Source organism: Bos indicus, chromosome 11 (genome assembly GCF_029378745.1).
Source record: "Bos indicus isolate NIAB-ARS_2022 breed Sahiwal x Tharparkar chromosome 11, NIAB-ARS_B.indTharparkar_mat_pri_1.0, whole genome shotgun sequence".
Taxonomy (NCBI): Eukaryota; Metazoa; Chordata; class Mammalia; order Artiodactyla; family Bovidae; genus Bos; species Bos indicus.
This window is the reverse complement of record NC_091770.1, coordinates 93091578-93114053: the sequence shown is the minus strand read 5'-3', so window position 1 is coordinate 93114053 and position 22476 is coordinate 93091578. Positions and strand designations below refer to the sequence as shown.

At 40.3% G+C, this 22476-nt stretch overlaps 1 protein-coding gene and 1 pseudogene across 1 annotated transcript; both read left to right on the top strand.

Annotated features, from left to right (window-relative positions):
• Nucleotides 1-10481: 10481 nt before the first annotated feature.
• Nucleotides 10482-11414, top strand: LOC109565621 (olfactory receptor 1L8-like). Its single transcript, XM_019969525.2, has one exon. It carries the CDS (start codon nt 10482-10484, stop codon nt 11412-11414), a length of 933 nt encoding a protein of 310 aa, XP_019825084.2.
• A 5326-nt stretch (nt 11415-16740) lies between these two features.
• Nucleotides 16741-17670, top strand: LOC139185680 (olfactory receptor 1L8-like; annotated as a pseudogene).
• Nucleotides 17671-22476: the final 4806 nt, after the last annotated feature.

Sequence of the window (22476 nt, the reverse complement as noted above, 5' to 3'; positions counted from 1 at the left end):
CTGGAGACAAGGAATGAGAGGATGCAAGAAAGGTTAACAAGGACCTAGAAGAAATAAAAAAGAGTCAGTATATAATGAATAATGCAATAAATAAGATCAAAAACACTCTGGAGGCAACAAATAGTAGAATAACAGAGGCAGAAGATAGGATTAGTGAAGTAGAAGATAGAATGGTAGAAATGAATGAATCAGAGAGGAAAAAAGAAAAACGAATTAAAAGAAATGAGGACAATCTCAGAGACCACCAGGACAGTGTTAAATGCTCCAACATTCGAGTCATAGGAGTCCCAGAAGAAGACAAAAAGAAAGACCATGAGAAAATAGAAAATACTTGAGAAGATAATAGTTGAAAACTTCCCTAAAATGGGCAAGGAAATAATCACCCAAGTCTGAGAAACCCAGAGTCCCAAACAGGATAAACCCAAGGCAAAACACCCCAAGACACATATTAATCAAATTAACAAAGATCAAACACAAAGAATAAATATTAAAAGCAGCAAGGGAAAAACAACAAATAACACACAAGGGGATTCCCATAAAGATAACAGCTGATCTTTCAATAGAAACTCTTCAGGCCAGGAGGGAATGGCAAGACATACTTAAAGTGATTAAAGAAAATAACCTACAGCCCAATTACTGTACCCAGCAAGGATCTCATTCAATATGAAGGAGAAATCAAAAGCTTTCAGTCAGTCCATTCAGTTCAGTCGCTCAGTCGTGTCCGACTCTTTGCGACCCCATGAATCGCAGCACGCAAGGCCTCCCTTTCCATCACCAACTCCTGGAGTTCACTGAGACTCATGTCCATCGAGTCAGTGATGCCATCCAGCCATCTCAGCCTCTGTCGTCCCCTTCTCCTCCTGCCCCCAATCCCTCCCAGCATCAGAGTCTTTTCCAATGAGTCAACTCTTCGCATGAGGTGGTCAAAGTACTGGAGCCCCAGCTACAGACAAGCAAAAGCTGAGAGAATTCAGCACCACCAAACCAGCTCTCCAACAAATGCTAAAGGATATTATGTAGACAGGAAACACAAAAAGGGTGTATAAACATGAACCCAAAACAATAAAGTAAATGGCAACGGGATCATATGTATCAATAATTACCTTAAACGTAAATGAGTTGAATGCCACAGCCAAAAGACAAAGACTGGCTGAATGGATATAAAAACAAGACCCCTATATATGTTGTCTACAAGAGACCCACCTCAAAAGAGGGGACACATACAGACTGAAAGTGAAGGGCTGAAAAAGATATTCCACACAAATAGACACCAAAAGAAAGCAGGAGTAGCAATACTCATATTAGATAAAATAGACTTTAAAACAAAGGCTGTGAAAAGAGACAAAGAAGGACACTACATAATGATCAAAGGATAAATCCAAGAAGATATAACAATTATAAATATATATGCATCCAACATAGGAGCACCACAATATGTAAGACAAATGCTAACAAGTATGAAAGGGGAAATTAACAATAACACAATGATAGTGGGAGACTTGAATACCCCACTCACATCTATGGATAGACCAACTAAACAGAAAATTAACAAGGAAACACAAACTTTAAATGATACAATAGACCAGTTAGACCTAATTCATATCTATAGGACATTTCACCCCAAAACAATGAATTTCACCTATTTCTCAAGCACACACGGAACCTTCTCCAGGATAGATCACATCCTGAGCCATAAACCTAGCCTTGGTAAATTCAAAAAAAATTAAATCTTTCCAAGAATCTTTTCTATGGAGAAATATACCATGTTCATGGATTGGAAGAATCAATACACTGACAATGAGTATAATACCCAAAGCAATTTATAGATTCAATGCAATCCCTATCAAGCTACCAACGGTATTCTTCACAGAGCTAGAAAAATAATTTCACAATTTGTATGGAAATACAAAAAACCTCGAATAGCCAAAGCAATCTTGAGAAAGAAGAATGGGACTGGAGAAATCAACCGGCCTGACTTCAGGCTCTACTACAAAACCACAGACATCAAGAAAGTATGGTACTGGCACAAAGACAGAAATATAGATCAATGGAACAAAATAGAAAGCACAGAGATAAATCCACACACCTATGGACACCTTATCTTTGACAAAGGAGGCAAGAATATACAATGGATTAAAGACAATCTCTTTAACACATGCTGCTTGGAAAACTGATCAACCACTTGTAAAAGAATGAAACTAGAACACTTTCTAACCATACACAAAAATAAACTCAAAATGGATTAAAGATCTAGATGTAAGACCAGAAACTATAAAACTCCTGCTGCTACTGCTCCTGCTAAGTCACTCCAGTAGTGTCCGACTCTGTGCTAACCCATAGACGGCAGCCCACCAGGCTCCCCTGTCCCTGGGATTGTCCAGGCAAGAACACTGGAGTGGGTTGTCATTTCCTTCTCCAATGCATGAAAGTGAAAAGTGAAAGTGAAGTCACTCAGTTGAGTCCAACTCCTAGCGACCCCATGGACTGCAGCCCACCAGGCTCCTCCATCCATGGGATTTTCCAGGCAAGAGTTGTGGAGTGGGGTGCCATTGCCTTCTCCAGTATAAAACTCCTAGAGGAGAACATAGGCAAAAGACTCTGCGACACACATCACAGCAGGATCCTCTAGGACCCACCTCCCAGAATATTGGAAATAAAAGCAAAAATAAACAAATGGGACCTAATTAAACTTAAAAGCTTCTGCACAACAAAGGAAACTATAAGCAAGGTGAAAAGACAGCCTTCAGAATGGGAGAAAATAATAGCAAATGAAGCAACTGACAAACAACTAATCTCAAAAATATACAAGCAACTCCTACAGCTCAATTCCAGAAAAATAAATGACCCAATCACAAAATGGGCCAAAGAACTAAATAGACATTTCTCCAAAGAAGACATACAGATGGCTAACAAACACATGAAAAGATGCTCAACATCACTCATTATCAGAGAAATGCAAATCAAAACCACAATGAGGTACCATTTCACACCATTCAGAATGACTTCGATCCAAAAGTCTACAAGCAATAAATGCTGGAGAGGGTGTGGAGAAAAGGGAACCCTCTTACACTGTTGGTGGGAATGCAAACTAGTATAGCCACTATGGAGAACAGTGTGGAGATTTCCTTAAAAAACTGGAAATAGAACTGCCTTATGACCCAGCAATCCCACTGCTGGGCATACACACTGAGGAAACCAGAATTGAAAGAAACACATGTACCCCAATGTTCATCGCAGCACTGTTTATAATAGCCAGGACATGGAAGAAACCTAGATGTCCATCAGCAGATGAATGGATAAGAAAGCTGTGGTACATATACACAATGGAGTATTACTCAGCCATTAAAAAGAATACATTTGAATCAGTTCTAATGAGGTGGATGAAACTGGAGCCTATTATACAGAGTGAAGTAAGCCAGAAAGAAAAACACCAATACAGTATACTAAGACATATATATGGAATTTAGAATGATGGTAACGATAACCCTGTATACGAGACAGCAAAAGAGACACTGATGTATAGAACAGTCTTTGGACTCTGGGAGAGGGAGAGGGTGGGATGATTTGGGAGAATGGCATTGAAATATGTATAATAACATATATGAAACGAATCGCCAGTCCAGATTCGATGCACGATACTGGATGCTTGGGGCTGGTACACTAGGACAACCCAGAGGGATGGTATGGGGAGGGAGGAGGGAGGAGGGTTCAGGATGGGGAACACATGTATGCCTGTGGCGGATTCACTTCGATATATTGCAGAACCAATACAATATTGTAAAGTTTAAAAATAAAATAAAATTTAAAAAAATAATAATAAATAAATAAATTCACGGCAGCAGTCACCATCTGCAGTGATTTTGGAGCCCCCAAAATTAAAATCTCTCACTGTTTCCATTGTTTCCCTTTTATTTGCATGAAGTCATGGGACTGGATGCCATGATCTTAGTTTTAGGACAGCTAGTAATTGGAAAAAGTGGGAAAACTAAGGCAATTGAAGTGAGATCCCCTAGTGAAAAATAAAGGCAGGAAAGAGATTCAATATTTCTTTCTTGCAAATCACCTCAAAGCAAGAGTGTAGTCTTTTTAACCCTCTCTCACATGTAGTCCTGAGTCAGGGCCAATACAGGATGTTTCCAGGGTTCGTTTTTCCAGGAGATGAAGTATTGGGCCAAAGCCAAACTATAATAATTTTCTGAGACATTTTGTATACAATTTAGAGAGCAGATATCAATGAGTTTCTTAAAGACCTGCCTAGACAATAGTAAGTTAGGATTATCACTGTAGACACATATTGCTGTTACATTTGCTGTAGCACTAAGACAGGGCGCCTGTCTTTGAACATCAGTGACATACTGAGACTGTCAGCGAGCAGCTGCTGCTTTATGTTTCTGTAACCAGGATGACACCTTGGTTAAACAGGCACCTGAGTACAAGAGAGACATGCTGCGGTCCTCCACCCTGTATGGTGGAATCTAATTGGTCTTTTAACTACGACAGACTTAAACTGGGTGGAAAATTATACTGGAAGGAACTCAAAGAGTTAAAAATAGAACTGCCACATGATCCAGCAGTTTCACTTCTGAGCATTTTCTTGAGGAAAACAAACACACTAATTGAAAAAAAAAAAAAAAAAGAAAGTGCACCCTAACGTTCACTGGAGCATTGTTTACCACAGAGAAAGTATGAAACTAATTAAGTATCCATCAGTAGATAAATAGATTTTAACAATGTGGTATGCATACAAAACAGAATATTACTCAGCCAGAAAAAAATGAGATCTTGCCATTTGCAACAACATGGATGAACTTAGAGGGTATGATGCTAAGTGAAGTAATCACACAGAAAGAAAAATATCATATGACCTCACTTCAATGTGTAATCTAAAAACCAAAACAAGCAAAACAAAGTGAAAAGTCTCACATGTGCAGAGAAGAGACGGGTGGTAGCCAGCGGAGATGGACTTTGGAGGGGAGAAGTATAGTTGAACGGAACAAAAAGATACAAACTTCCAGTTGTAAATAAACAAGTTGTGGAGATGTAATGTACATCTTGGAGAAGGAAATGGCAACCCACTCCAGTATTCTTGCCTGGAGAATCCCAGGGACGGGGGAGCCTGGTGAGCTGCCACCTATGGGGTCACACAGAGTCAGACACAACTGAAGCGAATTAGCTGCAGCAATGTACATCTTAAGAAAAAAGGTCAATAGTATTATAATAACTTTGCATGTAACAAATTATTACAGACACACTGCTCTACAGAAAGAACTAGTAGTTACCAGTGGGGAGAAGGAGAAGTGGAGGGGAAACACAAGGGTAGGGAACTTGTTAAAAAGGGTTACTGTGGGATTATATGAAATTTTGTAACTGAAACTTTTAAAACTTGTAAAGCACATAGAATTTAAAGAATCTTTCATTGAATAAAAACAAAACACTAAATGAAACATTTCCCCTAAAAAAAACCAACAGAGACAAATACTATATGACATCACTTATATATAGACTATTAAAAGACAAACTAATGAAAATTTTAAAAAGACAGAATCATAGATACATACACCAAACTATATATTAGCAGTAGGCAAAGAGAGAGGGAAGAGACAAGATAGGGGTAAAGAATTAAGAGGTACAAACCACTATGTAGAAAATAAATAATCTACAAGCATATATTGTTCAGCACAGAAAATATACCCAATATTTTATAATAACTATAAATGGAGTATAACCTTTAAAAATTGCGATTCACTGTGTTGGATACCCGAACTTACATAATATTGTATATCAACTATACCTCAATTTAAAAAAAAAAATTAAAGAAAGAATTTTACCTCAAAACACTGCTCTAGGTCAATCCATGTTGTTGCCAGAGCCAAGATTTCCTTTTTTCTGGCTGAATAATAATCTATTTTGTATGCATACCACCTGAACTCTGAAATACATACATTTTTTTCCAAAAGCTCCTTTGTTAAATATGACAGTATATTTTGCCTGACCCTGTGCACTTTTAATTAATATTAACCTAATCCCACACAGAAAAAATCTAATCCACATGCACCCCAGACACTGGCAAGCACATATACACCATTGATCTCCCTCAACTGAATCCCCTGAAAAGTACAATGTTCCCACATTGACTTATGATCTGCCAGATCTAGACTACACCTTGGTCCATACCTGAATCCCCTGAAATAAAAGTACTCACCCACATAAATATTTGTCCACTCATGATAGCCCATATTGGGGAAACTGAAGCATAGTCTTGAGATGATGTACTGAGGTTCAGAAACTCTGAGATTAGTGCTAACATCTTAACAGGAAGCCTCAGGGGTCCCCTGTCCTCTTGGAGTCAGCAGTGCTGGCTGTGATTCCCATTTGCTTTCTCTGCCTACAGAGATTCAAGGACAAACTCCTCTGAGAGGTGCTCACATCACGACTCCCTCAGCCTAATAAATGCCCCAGAGACCAGAAGAGCAGATCTCAGACTCATGAGAAGCTGGCTGGGCTTCCACAATCAGGAGAGTCCTCCCACTTGAGTCAGACCATCTCTGCCTTCTGAGATCTGGAGCTGGGAGGAGCAGCATCATGCTAGGGACCAGGCGTTAGGGAAGAAATGGGGGTTAAGGTCAGGAAAGGGAAATGTGTTATCCCTTTGGAGTAGTGTGTCGGCTCCTCCTCCATCCCTACTTCTCTCCTTCTCAATCAGCCCAGAAGTACGTGGAAGACACATGCAGAAGCTGAACTTTGGTGAGAAGCAGATTAGACCTGATGAACAGACATGGTGCACATCATCTTCTGGAGCAGCTGGGAAGGAAAGAAAAGCATCTGGACGTGGAGGTGAGCTTCAGAAGCTGGCCACTCACTTGGCTACTCCAACCCAGTTTGGTACTTACTCTTTTCTCCCTGATACTTTCAAATATTTCATGGATTGGGAAGTCATAAGATCCAAGTAACATTTCCATGTCACTTGGTTTTAAATCCATCCAGTTGGACTTCTAGGCACCTATACCATATGTTTTGGTGGAAGCAAAATCCTTCAATAGAAATAAGAGGAAAGAAAGAGTTGTATTCCCAGCATCATTCATACACCCTGTCCTTTTAGAGCTAATCTTCCTGATTCTCAAATCCAAAACCTTCCTCTCTTTCTAGTCATCAGCCTGGGTGTTCCTCACTTCTCTGACCTAGAGCAATCATTTCCATTAATTCACCAAATCTTCACTAATTTTTGTATTGCACATTCCCCAGGCAGCCCTTTCACAATGACTCACTTTTGAATATTGATCTGTGTGTGATGTACGGCTTTACAGACATAGTGTCTCCCTTGTTATTCATAAAACATCAGGAACCAGCTTGTGAGCAGGTGATGCAGAGTGAACCAAACCCCTCACTGTTTGTCTTCACCAGAGGGCACTGTCCACTGCAGGACACCAGCTCCACACACCAGACACGCCCAAGTCATTCATGGCCAACTTTTTCCACCCGATTTGGCCAGTTAATCATGGATATTCATATTTTCAAATTCCACTACAACACAGAAAGGCCACCTCTCTAGCAAATACAAGGATAAATGCTGAATATGGGAGAAGAAAGTGTGTCAGAGGGTACAAGGGCAATTCGAGTAGGAAATTTTTAGAACAATAAAAACAGTGCCTATGCTGATGGTGATCGACAATTAACATAGCGTAATTAGAGGAGGGGAAGCTTAACACTGGAGAGCATAAACTTAGAGTGAGCCAACTTGGAGTTAAACCTGATTGCTTCTCACGTCCTTAGTGAACTTCAGCAAACCACTTCACCTCTGTAAGCCTAAGTCTCCTGAAATGCTTCATAATTCCTTGGGATTCAGTGGCATGTTTAGCATAAACTTGGTACATAATACTTACCCATAAATATTGGTCATTATTATTAGCTTTAATTACTGATTCATCCAATTCTTCAGTGCATAAACAAATATTCTTTCCATAAAAAGCTGACAAATCCTGAAATTAGCTGGACAGTTTGGCAGTGAGGGATGTGATACTTTACATACATAAATTAATTGATTTTCAAAACATCAAGAAATAGAAGATAAAGGAAGGTGACAAAGGGACTGATGAGGATCAACAGCTTCTCCTGCATGCTGACAATATGCTCTTCTCTCTTCTAAGTGTTTTCATGCATTATTTCACTATCTTCATGAGAATGTGAATATTTGTGTCCTATATGACACATGAAGTACCTGAGGTTTAAAGATGTTTAATAACTTATATAAAAATATGAGCAGTTAATTGTAAATGATGTAATGTATTAATCCAACAATGTTAAATAAATTAATATGTAATATATGACTTTAAGGCCTTCCCAGGTTGCACTAGTGGTAAAGGATCTGCCTGCCAGTGCAGGAGTTGTAAGAGACACAGATCCAATCCCTGGGATGATCTCCCTGAGAAGGGAATGGCACCTCACTCCAGTATTCTTGCCTGGAAAATTCCATGGGCAAAGGAGCCTGGCAGATTATAGTCTTTGAGGCCTCAGTGAGTTGGACACAACTGAACGACCGAGAACACGCATGCACACAAGACTTAAAGTCCTGAGTATGACTAGAAGACACATATTTACATGTTTCTCATATGTATCTTTGAATAAATATATGAGAGAAGAAATTTTAAAACATGAATTGTATAGTTAACAATGGATGCCTTTCTGTACAAAAGTGGTTTAGGACAGGGGATTAATGAAGGAAAGAATGATTTACAAAAGAGGGGAGACTTGTACAGACTGATGATAGCATGCCGTGAGTTCAGGAGGGGTTAACCTTTGAAAGGTTAAGAACCTTTCATTCTGTGTCCAAACAAGGAAAAACCACTGTTGAATTGGATTCAATATTCCTCTCAGATATTCACTGTTGATTATTTTGGCAAATGCTTATTTCTATCGAAGACACACAAAGTCTAGTTTTATAGTAACTGAATTTGCTTTGGTAAAGAATAGGGGTCCTTCATGTTGATGTATGGCAGAACCAATACAATATTATAAAGTAATTAGCCTCCAGTTAAAATAAATAAATTTATATTTAAAAAAAGAAAGTGGAGAAAAAATAAAATACTCCCCACCTCCAATGATCTCTATATGCTTATACTAATAATATTCTATTTTTTAACAAATGTATCACTCAGTTCAGTTCAGTCACTCAGTCATGTCCAACTCTTTGTGACCCTATGGACTGCAGCATGCCAGGCTTCCCTGTCCATCACCAACACCCAGAGCTTGCTCATACTCATGTCCATACACTCGGTGATGCTATCCAACCATCTAATCCTCTGTTTTCCCCTTTTCCTCCTGTCTTCAATCTTTCCCAGCATCAGGCCTTTTCCAATGAGTCAGTTCTTCACATCAGGTGGCCAAAGTATTGGAGTTTCATCTTCAGTATCAGTCCTTACAATGAATATTCAGGAGTGATCTCCTTTAGAATGGACTGGTTTTATCTCCTTGCAGTCCAAGGGACTCTCAAAAGTCTTCTCCAACACCACAGTTCAAAAACGTCAATTCTTTGGTGCTCAACTTTCTTTATAATCCAACTCCCACATCCATTCATGATCACTGGAAAAACAATACCTTTGACTAGATGCACCTAGTAAAGTAATGTCTCTGCTTTTTAATACGCTGTCTAGATTGGTCATAATTTTCTTCCAAGGAGCAAGCATCTTTTCATTTCATGGCTGCAATCACCATCTGCAGTGATTTTGGAACCCAAGAAAATTAAGTCTGTCACTGTTTCCACTGTTTTCCCATCTATTTTCCATGAAGTGATGGGACTGGATACCATGATCTTAATTCTTTGAATGTTGAGTTTTAAGTCAGCTTTTTCACTCTCTTGTTTCAATTTCATCAAACGGCCCTTTAGTTTCTCTTCACTTTCTGCCATAAAGGTTGTATCATCTGTGTATCTGAGGTTATTGATATTTCTCCCAGCAATCCTGATTCCAGCTTATGCTTCATCCAACCCAGCATTTTGCACGATGTACTCTGCATATGAGTTAAACAAGCTGGTGACAATATACATCCTTGATGTATTCTGTACTGCTATATGTATGTATCACTACCTGATACTGTATTACATATACTGTTTGTGATCATCTGACTTATCACGCAAGCTACATGAATTATACAAAGGCAAGAATTTTGTTCTATTGCTGTATTCCCAGCAGGGACACAGATTTCGTAGACTAGGAACTAAGGAACTTGAATCAAGGGGTCCAGGTGTGATGGTTTCTAAAGGAAAACCCTTCTTCTGTTCCTTCAGGTTTCACAATAAGGCCCTTATGATGGATTGGGAAAGGGAGGATCACATCAAGCGACCAAGAAGGTAACAAGCTTTCCCAGCACAGCTGCTAATAGTGCCCAAATAGAGGACAACAAAGACTTGCTGGGTTCTTGTAATTTGGGCTGTGGAATTGGAGCATGATAAATAACAAACCTTCTTGTACATAGCTAGACCAAAGTCAATGGAAAGACTCAATCAAACCAGCGGTGTCTCTGAGTTCATACTCCTGGGACTTTCCTCGAGGCCAGAGGACCAGAAACCACTCTTTACCCTCTTCCTCATCATGTACCTGGTCACCGTAACAGGGAACCTGCTCATCATCCTGGCCATCAATTCTGACCCTCAACTGCACACCCCCATGTATTTCTTCCTGAGTTTCCTGTCTTTCATTGACATTTGCTTCTCAACAACCATTGTCCCCAGGATGCTGGTGAATTTCCTGTCAGAGAAGAAGACCATCTCCTATGCTGGATGTCTGACCCAGATGTATTTTACATATGCCTTGGGCAACACTGATAGTTATCTTCTGGCAGCCATGGCCTATGACCGTTATGTGGCCATCTGTGACCCCTTCCACTATATCACCATCATGAGCCGCCGCCCCTGTGTCCTGCTGGTGGCCTTCTCCTGCTCACTGCCTCACCTCCACTCACTCCTACACATACTTTTGCTGAATCAGCTCACCTTCTGTAACTCCAATGTTGTCCACCACTTGTTCTGCGACATCAACCCTCTGCTGAAATTGTCCTGCTCCTCCATATTTGTCAATGATCTCACAATAAAGACAGAAGGGCTGGTGTTTTGGGTGACCCCCTTCCTATGCATTGTTTTCTCATATGTGCGAATCCTCATAACAGTTCTCAGGATCCCCTCAGCTGCAGGGAAACGCAAAGCCTTCTCCACCTGTGGCTCCCACTTTACTGTGGTGATCCTGTTTTATGGAAGCATCTTTTATGTGTATTTACAGCCCTTGTCCAGCTACAACGTTCGGGACCGAGTGGCAACAATTGTCTACACGGTCCTGTCCTCCATGCTCAACCCTTTCATTTACAGTCTGAGAAATAAAGACATGAAGAGGGGCCTGGGGAAGCTGCTGGGCAGGAGGAAATCCTAGCTAGAAGGAAGAAATCCTAGCCTTCTGGGGATATGTTCATGTGTTTCTCTGAGGCTCTAGATCCTGTTTCTGCTGGTTCTTGACAAACATAATAAACTCTTGTAGGTCAGTAGATATGACTCACATGTGTCATGGATGTTGGGTTGCACTCACTTCTTTACACATGCAACTACTAACCATGGAGACTTTATGATGATTCAGGAATAGGCTCCAGGTCTACCAAAATCTTGGCTTCCGGTTTTCATATATCTGCAACTCTCTTTCTGCCTTACTTTTCTCCAGGAAACCACATCTTTTTCATTGCTCCAAATGCTGTTGTTTTTCACAAAATTTCCTAGAACATACATCTGTCTGATAACTTTTGATTCTCTTAATATAATTTCGGTTTCAATGTAATTTCTATAATGAACTAGCTTTTTGAAAATCCTTGCAGTAATTTAGAAAAACGATGCAATTAGACAGAGACGGTGACAAGACAGAGACTTAGAAAACTGAAACTTCCACCAAGCGAGGAGTGTGTCTAGTGCAACAGTTATCCAGAGATTGTGCCCTTCCTTCATCCATGTTTTTGACAGCAGAATGTTCTGGGCTCTGTAGTGAACAAAAACCTAACTCTTATGCATGTTAACTATCATTATTGTGATAATCATTCTGTAATAAAAACACATAACAATTCACTGTGTTGGATACTTTAAACAGTGTCATGTGTCCATTATATCTCAATAAAGCTGGAATAAATAAATAACACTTGTCAAGAGGATGAATGAATAGAAAGGCAGACACATGAATAGTAAGTGAAGGAGACAAAACGCAAAGCCAAGACTTTCTGTCTACATTATTTATTCTTGATATGTAGATGAAAGTTTAAAAATAAATTCACGACAAAGGAAAAGGACCCATGGGTATTGCATGAAGCACTGGTTTATTTTGAGAGCAGTAGCCGAATGTACCTTCTTTCCTATAATTTTACTATGGATAATGTTTACCGAAATACACAATATTTTCTGTATAAAATTCAAAAGTTAATTTTCTCTTCAATTTTCATGCCAGGAAGAAGTTTTACCCTCATTTAGTAAAAGAAGAACCTGAGGCTTCTAAAGGCTAAGTAACTTCTTAAATGTAACTACTAACAGAAAAGGGCAGTATTCTAATACATATCTCTTTTCTCAACACTAAACGTCAAACACTGCTCTGAGACTAAACTCTAAAACACATGTTTTTTTATCCAACATCCTTTTGCTACGTATGACAATATCCTTTGCATGGCTCTGGGCTTTAAACATACATAAACGTTAACTGCATACCACATGGAAAAAATGTCTAGTCCACATGCCAACCCAGATACTGGAAAGCACAGACACTGAAAGCACATAGATCTACCACTGCATTCCCTGAAAGCGTTAACCTTCCACTACATTAACCGATGACCTGCCAGGATCTAGAATACACCATGGTCCACATTTGAATGTCCTGAAATAACAAGATTCACCCCAGTGAGTATTTGTCCATCCTTGATAAAGCATATCACTTGGGGAAACTGAAACAGGCCCATGACATAGTACACTGAGGTTCAGAAGCTCTGAGATTAGTCCCAACATCTATTCAGAAAGTCTCAAGGGTCCTCTGTCCCTTTGGAGTCAGCAGTGCTACTTGTGATTCCTCTTCTGCTTTCTCTGCCTACAGAGATCCCAGGACAAACTCTATGGAGAGATCATCACACCTCAACTCCCTCAGCCTAACAAACACCCCAGAGGCCAGCAGAGCAGACCTCAGACTCATGAGAAGCTGGCTGGGCTTCCTCAATCAGGAGAGTCCTCCCACTTGAGTCAGAGCATCTCTGCCTTCTGAGATCTGGAGCTGGCAGAAGCAATAGAGAGCTAGGGACCAAGTGTTAGGAAAGAAGTGGGAGTTGAGGTCAGTGAAGGAAAGCATGTTACCCCTTTGGAGTAGCCTATCAGCTCCTCCTCCATCTCTGTTTGTCTCCTTGTCAATCAGTCCAGACATTCATGGGAGACATAACGAGGAAGCTGAACTTTGGTTGAGAAACAGACTTGATTTGATAAACAGACGTGGTGCACATCATCTTCTGGAGTGGCTGGGAAGGAAAGAAAAGCATCAGGATGTGGAGGTGAGCTTCAGAAGCTGGCCACTCACTTGGCTACTCCAACCCAGTGTGGTACCTTACTCTTTTCTCCCTGATACTTTCAAATATTTCATGGATTGAGAAGTCATAAGTTCAGGGAGGTAAAACTCACTTTTGGAATTTGGTTTTAAGTCCATGCATTTGGACTTCTAGGCCATATATATCATTTGTTTTTATGGAAACAAAACCCCAGCAGTAGAAAGAAAAGAGAAGGAAAAAAAAAAGATTGTAGTCTCAGCCTGATCCACTCACCTTCTGCTTTTAGAATATTCGAGTCAAAAACCTTCCTCCACTCCTTGTCTTCAACCTGGGTGCTCCTCACTTCTCTGACCTAGAGCAACCAATCCCATTAATTCACCAAATCTCCACTAATTTTTGTATTCCACATTCCCCAGGCAGCCCTTTCACAAATGACTCACTTTTGAATATTATCTGTGTGTGATGTACTGCTTTACAGACATGGTGTCTCCCTTGTTATTCATAAAACATCAGGAACCAGCTTGTGAGCGGGTGATGCAGGATGAACCAATGTCGTCAGCCCAGGGTACTGTCCTCTGTACGACTCCAACACCAACACCAGACACGCCCTAGTCATACATGGCCAATTTTTCCACCCAATTTGGCCAGTTAATCATGGATATTCAATTTTCAAATTCCACTATCTCTACAACACAGAAAGATAGGCCACCTCTCTAGCAAATACAAGGATAAATTCTGAATATGGGAGAAGAAAGTGTGTCAGATAAGGAGGATAGATGGGGAAACTGTGTAGGAAATTGTCAAAACAATTAAAATAGTGCCTATGTTGATTGTTATAGACAATTAACATGCCGAACTTAGAGGAGGAGTAGCATAATACTGGAGAGCATAAACTTACAGTGAGCCAGCTTGGAGTTCAAATTCTGATTGCTCTTCACATCCTTGAAAGTGAAAATGAAAGTAGCTCAGTCGTTTCCGACTCTTTGCCACCCCATGGATATACAGTCCATGGAATTCTCCAGGCCAGAATACTGGAGTGGATAGACTTTCCCTTCTCCAGGGGATCTTCCCAACCCAGAGATTGAACCCAGGTATCCCACACTGCAGGTGGATTCTTCACCAACTGAGCTATCAGGGGAGCCTTAATGTCCTTAGTGAACTTCAGCAAACCACTTCAATGCTGTAAGCCTTAATCTCTTAAAATGCTTCACAATTCCTTAGGATTTAGTAGGATGCTTAATATAAACTTGATACATAATACTTACTCACAAATATTGGTCATTATTATTAACTTTAATTACCAATTCATCCAATTATTCGGTGCATAAACAAATATTCCTTCCATTAAAAACTTGCAAAATCCTGAAATTAGCCAGACAATTTGGCAGTGAGGAATGTGATACTTTATGTACATAAATTAATTGATTTTGAGAACATCAAGAAATAGAAGATAAAGGACGGTGACACAGGGACTGATAAGAATCAACAGCTTCTCCTGCATGCTGACAATATGCTCGTCACTCTTCTAAGTGTTTTCATGCGTTATTTCACTAAATCTTCATGAGAATGTGAATAGATTTCGATTTTTGGCAAAACTAATACAATATTGTAAAGTTTAAAAATAAAATATAATTAAAAAAATAAAATAAAGATGTTTAATAACTTAGAATATGAGCAGTTGATTGTAAATGAAGCAACATTAATTTAACAATGTTAAATAAATTAATATAGCAAGCAATAAATTAATATATAATATAAGACTTTAAGGGCTTCCCAGGTTTTATTAGTGGTAAAGGATCTGCCTGCCAGTGCAGGAGATGTAAGAGACATGGATTCAATCCCTGGGAATTTCTCCCAGAGAAGGGAATGGCACCTCACTCCAGTATTCTTGCCTCAAAAATTACATGGGCAGAGGATCCTGGCAGGCTATAGTCCATGGGGCCTCAATGAGTTGGACATGACTGAGTGACTGAGCACACACACACACACACACATAAGGCTTTTAAATGCCTTAAAGTTCCAGTGCAATATGTCCATTTAAAATGTATTAAAGAATACACTGCCTCTGAAAATTAGTTTAAACACTTTAATGATATAAGTATATTCATTGTAGGGATTTTTGTGGTAACCAAGAATTTATAAATAACCAATGTCTCAAAATGTTTGAAACTTCCGATGTAATATGTAATTCACAAAGTATGGAAGAATATGATGGCTCTAAAAAATTTCTTTAAAGAACATTTGCTGATGTAAGATCTATCATTATAGAGTATTTTGCAGTAGCAAGAAACAGAGACAATTTTCATGTCCATTATTAGGTAATGGGTATGACTGGATATGACTGGAAAACGCATACTTACATGTTTCTCATAGATATCTTTGAATAAATATGTGAGAGAAGAAATTTTAAAACATGAATTGAATAGTTAACAATGGATGCCCTTCTGTACAAATGTGGTTTAGGACAGGGGATTAATGAAAGGAAAAACAATTTATGAAAGAGGGGAGACTTGCACAGACTGATGACAGCATGCCGTGAGCTAAGGAGGGTGACAGACAAGTGTGTCCAGACAAGGACAGAAACACTGTTGAACTGGGTTCAACAGTCCTCTCAGATATTCCCTGTTGATTATTATGGCAAATGCTTATTTCTATTGAAGACATGCAAAGATAAAGTTTAATTTTACAACAACTGAATTTGCTTTGATAAAGAATGGGGGTCCTATGACTTCAGTATCTAAAATACTCCCTACCCCCAATGATCTCTTACACTATTAATACCCTCTTTTTTAACAAATGTATTGCTATTTGGTATTATATTACATATACTGTTTGTAATCATCTGACCTATCAGCCAAGCTACATGAATTACATAAAGGCAAAGATTTCTGCTTTGTTGCTGTATTCCCAGCACTAGGAACTTCCTAGATTTCCCAGACTAGGAACTAAGGAACTTGAATTAGGGATTTCTAAAGGAAAACTCTTCTTCTGTTCCTCCTGGTTACAACTCAAGGCACTTATTATAACGTGGATTTGGGAACAGAGGACCACATCAAAGACCACGAGGGTAACGAGCTTTCCCAGCACAGCTGCCAATAGTGACCAAACAGAGGAAACAAAGTTTGCTGGGTTCTTGTGATTTGGGCTATGGAATTGGAGCATGATGAATAACAAACCTTCCTGTATCTAACTAGACCCAAGTCAATGGAAGGACTCAACCAAACCAGCAGTGTTTCTGAGTTCATCCTCCTGGGACTCTCCTCCCAGCCTGAGGACCAGAAGCCACTCTTCATCCTCTTCCTCATCATGTACCTGGTCACCATAACAGGGAATGTGCTCATCATCCTGGCCATCAGCTCTGACCCCCAACTGCACACCCCCATGTATGTCTTCTTGAGTGTCCTGTCTTTCACTGACATTTGGTATACAACAACCATTGTCCCCAGGATGCTAGTTGACTTCCTGTCAGAGAAGACCATCTCCTATGCTGGATGTCTGACCCAGATGTATTTCATATATGCTCTGGGCAACACTGATAATTGTCTTCTGGCAGCCATGGCCTATGACCGCTATGTGGCCATCTGTGACCCCTTCCACTATGTCACCATCATGAGCCACTGCCGCTGTGTCCTGCTGGTGGCCTTCTCCTGCTCATTGCCTCACCTCCACTCACTCCTACACATACTTCTGCTGAATCAGCTCACCTTCTGTGACTCCAATGTTCTCCAACACTTCCTCTGAGACATCAACCCTCTGCTGAAATTGTCCTGCTCCTCCATATTTGTCAATGATCTCACAATAAAGACAGAAGGGCTGGTGTTTTGGGTGACCCCCTTCCTATGCATTGTTTTCTCATATGTGCGAATCCTCATAGCAGTTCTCAGGATCCCCTCAGCTGCAGGGAAACGCAAAGCCTTCTCCACCTGTGGCTCCCACTTCACTGTGGTGATCCTGTTTTATGGAAGCATCTTTTATGTCTATTTACAGCCCTTGTCCAGCTACACTGTTCAGGACCGAGTGGCTACACTTGTCTACACAGTCCTGACCTCCATGCTCAACCCTTTCATTTACAGTCTGAGAAACAAAGACATGAAGAGGGGCCTGGGGAAGCTGCTGGGCAGGAGGAAATCCTAGCTAGAAGGAGGAAATCCTAGTCTTTTGGGGATACGTTCATGGGTTTCTCTGAAGCTGTAGATGCTGTTTCTGCTAGTTCCTGATACACATAATAAACTCTTTAGGTCAGCAGAAATGACTCACATGTGTCACGGATGTTGGGTTGTATCCACTTCTTTACACGTACAACTATTAACCATGGAGATTTTATGATGATTCAGGAATAGGCTCCAGGTCTACCAAAGTCTTGGCTTCCAGTTTTCATGTATCAGCAGCTCTCTTCCTGTCTTCCTCTTCTCCAGGAAACCACATCCTTTTCATCACTCCAAATGCTGTTGAAACCTTTGTTTCCCACAAAATTTCCTAGAACTTAACATATATCTGTTCAATAACTTTTGATTCCCTTAATATAATTTGGCTTTCAATGTAATTTCTGGAATAAACTAGCTTTTTGAAAGTCGTTGCAGTGATTCAGAAAAGGAGAAGCAGAGAGAGAGGGACAGGATTGAGGCTCTTAAGAAACGGAAACCTCCACCAAGTGAGGAGTGTGTCTAGTGCAACAGTTATCCAGGGATTGTGCCTCTTCCTTCTTCCATATGTTTGACAGCACAATGTTCTAGGCTCTGTAGTGAACAAAAGCCCAACTCTTAGCCCCGCTCAGCCAGGTGACCTAGTAGTTCAGCACACAACTGCCCTGATTATCAGGCCAGGGTACATGAGGCTGAGTTGCCTCTGGGTCTCTACCCTGGTCATCTGGTGCCTCAAATATGCCTCGAGGCACTGGTCTTGTTCTCTCTCTTAGCTTTAGTTCCCTTAGAGAGTCCCCTCTTGCCACCATCATAGTCATCCAGATCTGTCTGCTTCCCAGAGAAAGTGCATACATTAATTCTATGTACTTAGAATTAATGATTCTAAGGAGAGTATAAAACCCACATGTGAACATTAAAGGCAGATATAACTAGGAACTTTGGGAACCATTCAGAGACATACGGAGTTCTCTGGGAAGTAGAGTCATCTAGACAAGGACATTATACAATTCACTTCTGCTTCTTCCTATATTCTCTATTATTACTCAGTGATTTTATACTTTATTTTATATCTGAATATTTCATCATTTATTCTTCTTCTATGTTCTTCCTGGACCTATTATTCAATAGGTCTCATGTGGGCCTGTGAATCTGCATTTTAAGGAGCACCCCATAGAAAAGACTAACCTAGTCTTTATGTGGGAAGCTGCATGATTGAAAATTCCCGACCACTCCCTATGTCCCATTATTTGTATTTCTGGACTCATGCCTTCAGTAATGCTATATCAAGTGTATGGCAAGAATACACAGAAGAACTGCACAAAAAAGATCTTCATGACCCAGATAATCACGATGGTGTGATCACTGACCTAGAGCCAGACATCCTGGAATGTGAAGTCCAGTGGGCCTTAGAAAGCATCACTACAAACAAAGCTAGTGGAGGTGATGGAATTCCAGTTGAGCTATTCCAAATCCTGAAAGATGATGCTGTGAAAGTGCTGCACTCAATATGCCAGCAAATTTGGAAAATTCATCGGTGGCCACAGGACTGGAAAAGGTCAGTTTTCATTCCAATCCCAAAGAAAAGCAATGCCAAAGAATGCTCAAACTACCACACAATTGCACTCATCTCACATGCTAGTAAAGTAATGCTCAAAATTCTCCAAGCCAGGCTTCAGCAATACGTGAACCATGAACTTCCTGATGTTCAAGCTGGTTTTAGAAAAGGCAGAGGAACCAGAGATCAAATTGCCAACATCCGCTGGATCATGGAAAAAGCAAGAGAGTTCCAGCAAAACATATATTTCTGCTTTATTGACTATGCCAAAGTGCCAGGAGCCGGCAAGAGACATTCCACTCGTGACAAAGGTCATGAGGAAGAAGGCTCGGCATACGCAAAGGTGGGATCGAGCCTCAGGAGTCCCCCCAGATATTCTCGAGCATCTACCCCAAAAAAACCAGAGTCTGCCTACTTTATTGCTTTGTGCTCTCACCTCTGACTTTACTGGGGGCTGTCCCCCTCCACCATCTCGCTCTCTCTGTCAAAAAGTTAACTTACAGCTCCAATTAATAAAGTTCCTGGGCAATTAGGAGTGTTTAAATCCAAACCCCTCAGATGGCTCTCTAACTCGCCTGACAAGTTTACTTGACTCCTACAGCTATGCATACGATTGTTTACAGTCTCCCGGGAAGCTTAAGATATTCAAATAGCTTAGAACCTCTCAGAGAGTTAGAAACTGTCAGAATAAACTAGTAAAGGATTTCATTGATGAGCCAATGTTTGTTGCCAAGTTTTCACATCCCCTGAATTGTATCCTTGAATGTGTATTAATTAATATAGTTGGTATGTAGAAAAAATAAGTAGTGGCCTTGGTGTTAGTAACTTTAGACCCTTAAGGTAATAAATTCTTTCCTTTGTTGTAAACCCATTACACATCCACCCTATAGGAATGCAATTTTATCTTTGGAAGATGGCGCCAAACCTTAAAATAATTACTCTTAGAGAAAATAAGTCTTTGTTGATAAGTCCTTGTCAAGAGTCATAAAATGTTAATAGGCCTTCTGGCCAGAAGATGATGTAAATCACCTAAACCATTTGTATACGATAAATTTGCAGGAAAGAAACCCTGGTTTTTGATAAGGATCAAAGACTGCTGACTTTGCATCCCCTATTATCCTCTATGTGTAACTTAGGGTATATAAACCCCTGTTAAAAATAAAGCTATGGGCCTTGCTCACCAACGCTTGGTCTCCCCATGTCATTCTTTTCACATTCTGGCTGAAGTCTCCATCTGGAGCACGGATATCTTCTGTGATCATTTATTTGCCTGGGCTTCTAAGAGCCACACGAGAAGGTGTCTAAGGTGGGGCACCTTCTGCTATTCGAGAGGGCACCTGCGGCCTCCGTGGTCAGAGCTAACCTGGTGTCACGGGTTATATTGATTTTCCGCGTAAACCCGAGCTACTCAGCCTCTTTTCTCCACTGAATTTTCCTACTGAGCTATCCTCATTCTATTACTCTTTATATCTCTAATTACCATTTGAATATGTCGCCGATGCCGTCTCCCCTTCGAATACCCTGGATCAGCCAGGGCTGGACCTCGGCACCAAAGCCTTTGACTGTGTGGATCACAAGAAACTGTGGAAAATTCTGAAAGACATGGGAATACCAGACCACCTGATCTGCCTCTTGAGAAATCTGTATGCAGGTCAGGAAACAACAGTTAGAACTGGACATGGAACAACAGACTGGTTCCAAATAGGAAAAAGAGTACATCAAGGCTGTATATTGTCACCCTGCTTATTTAACTTCTATGCAGACTACATCATGAGAAACGCTGGGCTGGAAGAAGCACAAGCTGGAATCAAGATTGCTGGGAGAAATATCAATAACCTCAGATATGCAGATGACACCATCCTTATGGCAGAAAGTGAAGAGGAGCTAAAAAGCCTCTTGATGAAAGTGAAAGTGGAGAGTGAAAAAGTTGGCTTAAAGCTCAACATTCAGAAAATGAAGATCATGGCATCCGATCCCATCACTTCATGGGAAATAGATGGGGAAACAGTGGAAACAGTGTCAGACTTTATTTTGGGGGGCTCCAAAATCACTGCAGATTGTGATTACAGCCATGAAATTAAAAGACACTTGCTCCTTGGAAGGAAAGTTATGACCAACCTAGATAGCATATTCAAAAGCAGAGACATTACTTTGCCAGCAAAGGTCCGTCTAGTCAAGGCTATGATTTTTCCAGTGGTCATGTGTGGATGTGTGGTCATGTGTGGACTGTGAAGAAAGCTGAGCGCCGAAAAGTTGATGCTTTTGAACTGTGGTGTTGGAGAAGACTCTTGAGAGTCCCTTGGACTGCAAGGTGATCCAACCAGTCCATTCTGAGGGAGATCAGCCCTGGGATTTCTTTGGAAGGAATGATGCTAAAGCTGAAACTCCAGTACTTTGGCCACCTCATGCAAAGAGTTGACTCATTGGAAAAGACTCTGATGCTGGGAGGGATTGGGGGCAGGAGGAGAAGGGGACGATGGAGGATGAGATGGCTGGATGGCATCACTGACTCGATGGACGTGAGTCTGAGTGAACTCTGGGAGTTGGTGATGGGCAGGGAGGCCTGGTGTGCTGTGATTCATGGGGTCGCAAAGAGTCAGACATGACTGAGTGACTGAACTGACCTGAATCTACATGTATACAGATACTCACTGATTGCAGCATTTTTCATAATAGAAAAAATTAGAAAAATTAAAAATAATCTAAATGCCCATCAATAGAGAAAGAGATAAATAGTGGTTCACTTTTCCATAGAGAGAAATAATCTGTAATATGTATACATACGGAGGTATATCTCTAGGACTGACCTGAAAAGCCATTACAAATATAAATGAAATTGTCTATGAGTAAACATGTTAGGGTAAAAAAAAAAAGTATATATATATATATCTGTGTGTGTTTGTGTGTGTGTGTGAGGGTATATTTTTGTGTATCTGGTGAGATTATATACCCAGTAAGAAACATACATCCTTACACACACACACACACACACACACACACAAAACACATACACCATTATACAAAAGACTAGAAGGAAATAATGTGTGCTTTAAAGTCTGCACATATTTTTAACATCAGGAATTTTAAAGGGGGACATTTTTTTTAAATAAATAAACACCAATTGTTAAGAGTACTGTAAAATCTATTGCTCTGTTGTTCCCCATCATGGAGTTTTGTTGAGTTTTGTTTTGTTTAAAAAGCAATAATATCGCATCATGATAGGAAAGAGCTGGTAGAAAAGAG

What these genes read in the sequence shown, in the direction of transcription:
- LOC109565621 (XM_019969525.2), top strand. Translation starts at nt 10,482, where the DNA reads ATGGAAAGACTCAATCAAACCAGCGGTGTCTCTGAGTTCATACTCCTG.